Source organism: Solanum tuberosum, unplaced genomic scaffold, assembly GCF_000226075.1.
Source record: "Solanum tuberosum cultivar DM 1-3 516 R44 unplaced genomic scaffold, SolTub_3.0 scf00116, whole genome shotgun sequence".
Classification (NCBI taxonomy): Eukaryota; Viridiplantae; Streptophyta; class Magnoliopsida; order Solanales; family Solanaceae; genus Solanum; species Solanum tuberosum.
In genome coordinates, this window is record NW_006239040.1 from 1,107,561 (window position 1) to 1,118,730 (window position 11,170).

At 32.9% G+C, this 11,170-nt stretch overlaps 1 protein-coding gene across 1 annotated transcript; it reads left to right on the plus strand.

The window, feature by feature from the left end:
- Positions 1-4,792: 4,792 nt before the first annotated feature.
- Positions 4,793-10,794, plus strand: LOC102587717 (two-component response regulator ORR24-like). Its single transcript, XM_006350015.2, has 6 exons — positions 4,793-5,379; positions 6,439-6,591; positions 6,765-7,157; positions 7,263-7,339; positions 7,916-9,196; positions 10,489-10,794. Exons 1-6 carry the CDS (start codon positions 5,232-5,234, stop codon positions 10,558-10,560), a joined length of 2,124 nt encoding a protein of 707 aa, XP_006350077.1. The 5' UTR covers positions 4,793-5,231; the 3' UTR covers positions 10,561-10,794.
- The last annotated feature ends 376 nt before the right edge of the window (positions 10,795-11,170 follow it).

Below are 11,170 nucleotides of genomic sequence, written 5' to 3' on the forward strand. Positions count from 1 at the left end.
ACTTCTCATATATATATATATATATATATATATATATATATTGCATAATTTTTAAATCTACACACTTATAAAAGTTTCCTATCAAAATTGTAAATATGTATGTCTGACCAACAAAAAAAAAGTAAATGTGTATGAATATTATAGATTAATGTTCATGCTAAAACTGGTTAAATAATAATTTTAACAATTGTTTTCACACTGTCATTTACAACATACCAAATTATGTCTCTAATGAAGGTTTGAATTTTTTCCTAATAATTACATAATGAGGATTGATTAAGTTAATGTTGATATAATGAATTTGATTCTCAAATTAATTGGTGGTACATGGTTGACCAATATGATATTATTAAATTATTTAATTAAAAGTTCATTGTACCATATAGTTTAAAAAAAAAAAAGTTACTACCTCTAGTGCTTAACCTTTTATGCAACTTTTACTTCGGTAAATTGCTTAGATAAATATTCCTTTAATTAGTTTTACTGTCACTAATAACCTCTGGCACAAAATAACAAAAAGTTTTGTCACTAATTTTATTTAATGATAAATTATTCAACCAAAAAAGGAAAATAATGAATTATAAAGGGCTAGCTATGAAGTATTTAGCAACACGTTAACAATAAATTTTATAACTTAATTTCTATATAAAAGAAAAAATTGTTGCGTACGTTTTTTTTATATTAACTTTATTCTTGACCACAAAGAAAAATAAAATAATAGTCAATTTTGATAGATTCAATGTATCTAAGATTTATGCAACATAGACAAGTGAATGATTTTATGCCTTAAAAATTATGAAAATAAATCAATAAGACATTCTATATAAGACTTATCGTCATCTTTTACATAATATTATATTTTGTAACCAAAGAAAAAAAATTAGAACTTATATAGACTGATCGGAAGGAAAATAAAATTAAAATAGCTAACAATACAACCAAAATCATTGAAGGGAGAAATCTAACACTACTCAAAACAAAACTTAATTAATTCGAATCGATCAGTTAAACAAATATAGATTATAATTTGTGATTAACTAATTAGTTTCTACAGCAGTTCATAGTTTTATTTTTATCTATAAAGTTATTGTCAAGTATGTTTAGGAAGAGTAATAATTCATATTTTGCGAGATCATTTTTAAAATAGTGTTGATAGTTTGTGCCTAATTTAATTAACATTTTCAATGAAATTTGAGCACAGAACTAAACTCATTATTTAAGTAAAAGGATATATGGGAAAATTCATCATTCTTGATTTGGAAAGCTACCAAAAATAACTTTATATGAATTTCTCAATCATAAAACAAAGATACAGTCACTAATCACTAAAAGCAGCTATAAAACATTATATTATATTATATTATTAAATGGGAGAAGCATTGGAAACACCTAGAAGCGCAAATTATTAGTTTCATTTCCGAATTATTGACAACCTTAAAATCAACCTCTACTTGACTAACTAAACTTAGATACGCCTCATATATGTCATATAACATAGCAAGTATAGTCTCAAACTCTTGCGGGAACATTGGGTTCTTAATAGAAAGTCGAGATAAGTGTTGAAAATAACCCTAAACTTGGCGAGAAATTTAGGAATGTATTTCACTCATGTTACAAGATCAATGGTGCATATAAGTTTAATTAATCAAGTGAAAGAATATTTTGAAAACTGTCAATAATCCAAGTGTAAAGTTAATACTAATTCATATCAAATTTAAAGATGTTTTCAGTACTTCTCCGATTAAATAGAATGAATGAAGAGTTAAATTGTTGTCAATAAAAATCTTCCCATGTGATCATTGTGCTAACAATGTGTGGAAAATGATTGTAGCATTTCACTCAATATTCAATACTTACAAATTTGATAAATTTATATTTGTGTCAAAAAATATTTTATTGGGACAAATCATTAATGATTTGGTTCTCAAGGCTTTGAAGTCAAGACTTTTTAACTAGTAGCGACTTAGAGTATTCTTTTCGAGTTGCTTATGGGATAGATTGGGTGGATAATTATGTAAAACAATTTGACTTATCAGATTTATTAGGTGGATAATTACGTTTAACGGTATGATTTATTAGATATCGACTTTTAAATATACTAATCCGTTAGTTATCCAATAAAATATTGGTTGGTTCAGCGTCAGATTAGTAATTATCGGATGATTGTATATTTGTATTTGCTCAAACATAAGTGATCCCTTCTTTCACTTTCACTTTCACTTTCACTCCCATCAATATATTTAATTTCCCATCAAATAAAATATTTTTTTCAATACTACTTGAGCTAGTAATTCTGTAATTAAATCACAGTAAAAAATATATGAAAATTTAAATTTTGAGGATGCGTGCAGATAAGTATTTATTTAACAAATATTCATGTGTACAACAACTTATTATTTCAATACTAAAATAGGGCTTTAGAGTTAATAATATGTACTTCCTATACATACTTTAAAAAAGGGAAAATGATTTGAAATATATCTGAATTTTGATTGAAATTGCTGTAACAATTCCAAACTTTGGGAAGGACCTTTTATCCCTACACTATTTAATAGTGTATTTTAAAGGTATATATGTGCCCATAATGATGCAATATTTATGATGTTCACGTGGGCATATATACCTTTAAAATACACTATTAAATAGTGTAGGGATAAAAGGTCCTTCCCAAAGTTTGGAATTGTTACAGCAATTTCAATCAAAATTCAGATATATTTCAAATCATTTTCCCTTTTTTAAAGTATGTATAGGAAGTACATATTATTAACTCTAAAGCCCTATTTTAGTATTGAAATAATAAGTTGTTGTACACATGAATATTTGTTAAATAAATACTTATCTGCACGCATCCTCAAAATTTAAATTTTCATATATTTTTTACTGTGATTTAATTACAGAATTACTAGCTCAAGTAGTATTGAAAAAAATATTTTATTTGATGGGAAATTAAATATATTGATGGGAGTGAAAGTGAAAGTGAAAGTGAAAGAAGGGATCACTTATGTTTGAGCAAATACAAATATACAATCATCCGATAATTACTAATCTGACGCTGAACCAACCAATATTTTATTGGATAACTAACGGATTAGTATATTTAAAAGTCGATATCTAATAAATCATACCGTTAAACGACCTTTTTCCTTTAAAAAAATATAAGTATGATAATTCTTAATGGGTCAACTAATTGCCCAATAAAAAATTTGAGTACTCCGCAACGATAAATCGTTAATTAGTATAAAATTTTAATCTATTCACCAACCAATAATTCGATAATTAATACCAATAAACCAATTTTACAATTAACTTATAGTTATGGTTCGATTTTGAAAATTCTTAATTCTTTCATCTAAACATACCATAGAAATTTGTATTTCTTTTTTTTTTTTTTCAAAAAGGAAAAATTGCCAATCATTTAATTTCGTTTGTAGACCCCTATTTTCTCATGAAATAATAATGCTGTAACTAATTAATGGGTGACTACTCATATAATTAATTAATCAATTAATTTATTAATTAATGTGAAGTCAATTCCTTAAAAAGTTGCAAAAAATAAAACCTTAAATCACGCAAATCAAAGAAACTAATGAAATGAAAGTTGTAAAACACAACTACAAAAGGAAAATATCATTAGCATTCAAGTACTAAATCATTATTATTAATTAGAAAATATCTCTTCATGAATTTCCCATTCTGTCAAAGTTTTAGTACTTTTTTAGATTTAAAAAAAAGTCCTAAAAAATAACTTTACTGTATAAATCATACATTTTCAAGTCAACCATCTCATTTTCTATTGTTCTTTAATTGTGTTTTTACTTTGCAATGTTTCTAGATTAGATAAATCCAAGTAAGATCCAAAAAAACTTAAGCATATAACCAATTAAATAAGATTTTTTTTCTTAATTTTTCATCCCTAGTCAAAAGTCGATTAAATTTAAATTTGTGTAAAAAAGATCTTATATTAAAGATAAAGCGATATCTAACAAAAATATTTGAAGTCTAACTAAATTTCAATTCACACTTCACACTCAAAAAATCATCATTAATACCTTGTTTGGATGGAACAACCCACGTTATTGTATTGTAGTTTAAAAATATCATATTCGTTTTGATTGTTACTTGTTATTTAATAATCTTATTTTATTTATCACCCGGCCTTTATATAGTAGTTCTACTTGTACTATACTGTACTATAGTAGTTAAACTTGTACTAACGACAGATAATGATACAATCTCTCCAAACGTCATATTCATTAAAACAATAAAATAGGATATATTATAACAATTCTACATTTATCCTACTTTCTTGGTAGAGTTATTATTCAAATTGTTGACGTGTAACATTATGTAACAACAGATAATGATACAATCTATCCAAACGTTATATTCATTCAAATAATACAATACAATACAATACGTTATGGACGGAGGGTAAGAGGTAAAGTGGTCAAGATTAGTTTGGACACTGAATATCCAAAATGGAAGGCTAAGATTTCTTGAAATGTGAATAATGTAGATGAAGATGAGTCACATGTGATAACTTCTAAAAAGCCTACAAAAAGCTCAGTTCCAAATAAGCATGCTTCTGGTTCCCATATATGAGTTAAAAAAAGAGAGTAAAGTTGGGAAAAAAAGCTTCACAGAAGACTAAAATATATATTCACTCAACTGGCAACTGCATAAAACATAGTAATAGCTTTATGTCCATATATAACATTAGCACAAATGGAAAAAAAATCATTTTTTTATTATTACCAATGACTTTTTGTGATAAGAAGAGAGTATAGGGGGGTGGGGGTGGGTAGAAAAAAGCAAAAGACAAACACAGAGAAAAAGTTGAGGTCTTGATGGTGAAGAAGAGTTTAGGGGGTGGGGTTGTGTTGTAATGACTTAAAAAAAAGTTGTATGATTTGGAGTATTGTTGAGTTGAAAACCATTCACTTTGTTCTGGCCAATCACCATCATTACTTACTATAACTCCAAGTTCCAATCTTCTCTTTTTTTCTTTTCTTTTTATCTCTTTCTCTCTAAAGATCTCCTCTTTTTGTTCTTCTTCTTCTTGTTCATCAGTTATTTGATTTATTCAGAGTGTTATCTTATCTGGGGTTTTCAGAAAGATTCTTGAAAAGTGACCCTTTTGTGGTTTTGTGCTAAAGTTGTAATCTTTTTCTTCAGATTCTGTTTGGGTGGTCTTTTTCTCTTGTGGGGTTGTTTAATTTGTGGTTCTTGAAATGACTGTGGAGGAAATTAGAGGAAATATGGGTGGTGAAAGGGAAAACTATGATAATTTTCCAGTTGGTATGAAGGTTCTTGCTGTTGATGATGACCCAATTTGTTTGAAGTTGTTGGATGGACTACTTAGGAAATGCCAGTATCACGGTATTTATGCTTTTTTCTATGTTTTTGCTTAAAGATTTCATTTTTTTGGTTTATCAATTTGGAGTAGTTGGTAAGTTTTCTGAATTGATTCAGTTTGATGCTATTTGCAATTTCTGCTGTTTGGGAAGTTGTTTTCTGTTCCATTCTGAAAAAAATCATAACTTTGTTCTGATTTAGACTTTCATAAGGAGTAGTTTAGATCTCAACTCCCAGAAAAAGGTTCTTAATTTGTTGTCCATAGTTACAAATTTTTTCATGTTTCTCAATTGCTGTTAATTTTGCTTTTTCTCTTCATGCATGGTTCATGTTCCTTTTAAATTGGATTGTTGCTTTTCAACAATGAAAGTCAACAGCTATATATGCTGTGTAATCTCACAAGTGGGGTCTGGGAGGGTAGAGTGGACGCATACCTTACTCCTACCTCGTGGAGGCAGAGAGGCTGTTTCGGGAAGACCCTGTGGTCTTTTCAACCATGGAAGTCATAAATAAAAAAAGGAATTTTGAAGTTCTTTTGATTTGATTTTGGCTTTTTCAACTTGACTGTGCAGTTGAGCTTAAATGGATAGCTGTCTCCCACTTGTTTGGGATTGAGGCGCAGTTGTTGTTGTGCACAGATTAACTGTGGAGTATAATCAAGTCGAAATTCTCCATTATTGTACTCTCGTTTTGGATAGTCTGGTTTGAAGCCTAGTTTTCTCTGAGATGTTCATGACAGCTTTGGTGTGCGAGTGTGCATGCGTGCGTGCACGTGCGTATGTAAAACTTATTTTTCAGTTCTATTTAGTTTAGTATGACGATTATATGATGTGAACTTAAATGAATAAGTGAGATGAATATAGTCGACCCCAACTTGCTTGGGACTGAGGCATAGTTTTTGTCGTTATTCATGACTGCTTTGGAGTTCAACTATGTGTACCATTGTAAATTTATGTGGAGATTTGGAACTTCCTAACTTGATTTCCTTCATTTATTTTCGGTTCTTTCCATCTGACTGAAATGTTTTTGTTTCCCAATCAAAATGTAAATTGCATTTTCTGAAAATGGTCTGTTGTTTCACAGTAACTACGACGAGTCAGGCAAGAACGGCGTTGAAGATGTTGAGGGAAAACAAAGATAGATTTGACTTGGTGATCAGTGATGTCCACATGCCTGATATGGATGGCTTTAAACTTCTGGAGCTTGTTGGTCTCGAGATGGATCTTCCTGTCATAAGTATAAATACCTTCATTTATCTTAATTGTTTATCTGTCCTTGCTGTTCTTTTCCCTTGGCTGCCGGTAGATACAATATTCTTGCATCATGAATTGAAGATCTTTGTTGCTTATATCAAAATTAATCCGTTAAAGTTTGTTTCGTTTCTTGACCATTGACCTTTTCTTGTCCAGTGTTGTCAGCAAACAGTGATAGCAAACTTGTAATGAAGGGAATAACTCACGGTGCTTGTGACTATTTGGTGAAACCTGTCCGGCTGGAGGAGCTAAAGAATATATGGCAACATGTAATAAGGAGAAAGAAAGTTGAGCCTAAGAAGCAAAACAAGTCTGATGATCAAGACAAGGCTCACCAGGGAGGCGGAGAAGGTGAAAGAGGATCGCAGCTTTCAGGTAATGCAGATCAAAATGGGAAGGTTAACAAGAAAAGGAAGGATGAAGAATATGAAAGCGATGAAAATGGAAATGACGATGAAGATCCTGGAACTCAGAAGAAACCTCGTGTTGTTTGGGCTATAGAGCTTCACAAGAAGTTTGTTACAGCAGTTCATCAGTTAGGCCTTGAAAGTGAGTTTTTTAGCATTAATGTGGTTATCTTAGATTCTTCGTCTATTTTTTTTATGTATGTGCCCCTATTAATGGACTTATTTCTCAATAACATTTCTGATGCAGAAGCTGTGCCTAAGAGGATTCTTGATCTGATGAATGTTGAAGGACTTACAAGAGAGAATGTGGCGAGCCATCTCCAGGCATTATTCTCTCTTTGTTCTTTATAATTCCCTATGTTTGCATTTGAGTCCCGTTTCTTTATATTTTACAAAATTAGGGGTTTCGGCTAGACCTTTTTTGAGATGTGAAAATGGATGAGGTGAATGTTAAAAGAATGTACCAAGAATAGGAAGAATCATATACCCTTGCTACATCTTAGGAAAAATAAATTTCTTGCTATGTTTTCACAAATGTTATTTAGCTCATTCGAACATTTTATGTTTAAATATGCATGTGGATATATAATGAAGGGAAACAAAACAGATCTTAAGCTAGATTATTTCCTCCAATATTGTCTTAACGATTACAAAGGTGTTCCAGATCTGTTTTGATATGCTTTTCCTTGAGCCGAGGTTCTATCGGAAACAGCCTCTCTACCTCTCAAGGTTGGGGTAAGGTCTGCTTATTACCCTCCTCAAACTCCACTTGTGGGATCAGGTTTGTGTTGTTACAAAGGTGTTGCAGGAGTTGTCTGTGCTTTGGCCTTCGTGTCCTGTACTTTTTGGTAAAAGCACAAAGGTATAAATTTTTAACTCGTCTTTCGTTCTGTGCCACAGAAGTATAGGCTCTTCTTGAAAAGGATCAATGCGGCAGATGCCCAGCAAGCCAACTTGGCTGCCGCTGCATTAGGGGGTAAAGATTCTGCGTACATGCGAATGGGTTCACTGGACGGGCTTGGTGGTTTCCGAACGTTGGCTGGAGCAGGAAGGTTTGGTCAGGCTAGCTTATCATCATCATATGCATCAGGAGGCATGCTTGGCAGACTAAATAGTCCTTCTGGTGTAAGCCTTCGCAATCTAGCATCTTCACCTATGCTCCAACCTAATCATGGTCAAAATTTGAGTAACAACTCCATCAATGCCTTGATGAAATTTAATGCAAATGTTCCACCTGCAAGCCAGAATGCTAATTTGTTCCAAGGGATTCCTGCATCGTTGGAGCTTGATCAACTGCAGCAGAGTAAGTGTGCCACACACATACGAGAGTTGAATCCTTTGGACGAGTCAGGGTTGCATACAATGGCCAGTACATTCTCAAACTCTAGGTTGGTTGGTAGCGCAAACAGCTCTATGCCCAATGTATCAAATAATCCTATTTTGCTTCAAGTGAATTCCCAGCAACCACTGACGGGGACGGGATTTGGAAATCAGACATCTCTCAACATAGCCTCTTTTAGCTCTGAGGCCTTCAATACTGGTGTAAGTGGTTCTTCCAATTTTCTGGACCATGATAGATATAATGAGAATTGGCAAACTTCTCTCCAGCCTCTGAAGTTCCAGTCAACCTCCTTTCCGTTAAATGAACCTTTCAGCAACAGCCATTTGCCTCAAGACAGAGTACGAGACAATGATACTTCAACTGGCCCTCTTTTGCAGAACAACCCTGTTGATTTTTCAACCTCCGCCATAGTTTCCGTACCTTTCGAGTCTTCAAGAGGAGAAACACAATGCCGTGAAAGTTTAGGGGGTGCTGTTCAGATTATGAACCAAGCAACCTGCCAACGGTGGCCAGATCAGAACCAACATTATTCCCACAATTCAAACAATATTTTTGGTAACATGAGCTCTCAAGTTTCTAGCAATGGTGGAATGGCCTCTTTAACTCATCCTATGGACCAAAACAATGATATGTTCTGCACAAGGGTGGAGACTTCTTTGACCGGCAGATCAAATGGAGGTTCTTCAATGCACATACACAATCGTGAAAGTGAAAAATTAACTCATGACTCGAGGACAAAGACAAATGAAGACTACCTCTTTCAGACAACAAAGCAACAAGTTGGTTTTCTTCCTCAGGGTTATGGCTCCCTTGATGATCTTATGGGTGAAATGAAACGGGTAAGCTAACCTCTTTTGGTCTTTGTCTTATTTATGAAGCTTTTATTCTGAAGTTTAGTCATAGATTCAAACGAGGTGTGCGCAAGCTGGCCTAGGCAGCACACCTTTTTTTTTTAAAAAAAGAAGCATTTTGAGACCTGAACAGCAGCTGAGCGTACTACTTTTTTAAATACTTGACCTGAGTCCGCGGTCTCTGGTGTGGTGATAGATCAGATAAGTTTTCTTGAAGAAAGGATGCTTACTTAACTTGGTGTTCTTTTTAGCGTAGATAAATATATGTTTATAAGTTTTTAAAAATATATCTGTTTATATGACATTGAGAGTGATTTAAGTTATACCCGGTATTACCTTGTAACCAACACCGATAGAGATTAGAGGGTTACAAACCACCCTGCACACTCTCTACCGCCACCACAAAGAGGAGTAAAAACCACCATTAAATGGCATTGTCGGTTGTGTTCTACTGTGGCAACTTGGACTTGGAGCACCTTTTATTGCCAGAGTTAGTTAATCACTCGAGGAACTTTATGTCTTGGATGCAAACTAGTGAGGTTTATTGTCTTCACATATTTATGAGTCAACTTATAGGAATTCTCCATAAAATCGACCTTTAATAATGAAAAGTAACTTAACAAGCTACTAGCAGTTCGAGCTATGCCTTCTAGGGTGTGCTCTAGAGGCAAGTTCTGCTTTCATGAGGGAAGACGAAAGCTTTTCCACTAAACAGAATTATGTTTTCGAGCTTCACTGTGCCTGTCTGAGAAAAAGTTCATATGGTCTACTGAAATATGTTTATACTAACAAAAGAAAACGAAAATGAGTTACAGGTAGGTCTGATCCTAATGTTTCTTTTAGTTTGTACGAATCGATCAATATCAACACCTAATGCATCTATTGATGCCTTCAACTTTAAGCTCATGCATCTCTTTTCAGTTGAATAATTCTATGTTAGATTCAACTTCTTAGTTAGTTAGTCCCCTTTGCTTGCTTTTACAAGCACGGATTTTGAATACTCTCGTTATTTCTTCTCAAAGATTAACGGTCATTGTTATGTTGGTTTGTTGTGGGTTGATTTCTTAAATGGTCACTCAACTCTCAGCTAATAATCTGTGAAATCAACTCATTTGTTGCTAAAACTCTCAAAAAATGTTTGTCACAGCCGTGTTGGATCCTCCAAAATGCACTTTTGGAAGATCCGACAAGCACCCATTGACATCTTCGAAGAGTCTAAGCAGCATAGCTTAGACATTGGCGTGTTAACGTAGTAAATGATTTTGTTTGAAAAAATGCAGGATCAAGATGGAGCCATGTTAGAGGGAGGAGAATTCGGATTTGATGCTTATTCACTTGGTTCAGGTTTATGAGGTTTTTGTAACTAGCAAGTTAGGAAGGGGAGGATGTAGTGATATAGTAAATTTTTATTTGCTCATTTAAGAGTCTCTTAACAATATATGCATACTATGCCTTCTTTTTTATTGTTCTTTTCCCGTCCGGGAACGTTGTTATCGATCGTAGAAAACTCTTAAATGCTAATTACTTGTTGCTTTTAAAGGGCAGAGTTCTGTGAGTTCAATTGAATCATTTGCATTCGTCTCCAACTCTGTATATATATGCGGATTCTTTTGAAATGTACACATATATAGTGCAACTTATGAGTTAATGTGAGTCTATGACCCACGTATACGATATTAAACTGGTAAGAACAGATACTACACTTTATTTTAGCCAAAAGGCAGAGGACGGAATGCTTTGTAAAGCCCAGTCTACAGCCCAACTCTTTTATACTAGTTCCCCTGCTATCGTAGTTTCCTTCTCATTTACTCCATTTGTCTCAATTTATATGTCACTTTTTGCATTTCGAGATTCAAATAAATATATCGTTGACTGTAAATTTTTCATAGTCTTTTAAATCTAATTAATAAATATATATTTTTCATTTCAAAAAATTTGACGATTCCATGCGTAAATTACCAG

Bases quoted from the DNA above. Each gene is read 5' to 3' on its own strand.
- LOC102587717 (XM_006350015.2), top strand. From the start codon at position 5,232: ATGACTGTGGAGGAAATTAGAGGAAATATGGGTGGTGAAAGGGAAAAC. The intron at 6,592-6,764 runs GTATAAATACCT...TTTCTTGTCCAG, and splicing joins GATGGATCTTCCTGTCATAA to TGTTGTCAGCAAACAGTGAT. The intron at 7,158-7,262 runs GTGAGTTTTTTA...TTTCTGATGCAG, and splicing joins TCATCAGTTAGGCCTTGAAA to AAGCTGTGCCTAAGAGGATT.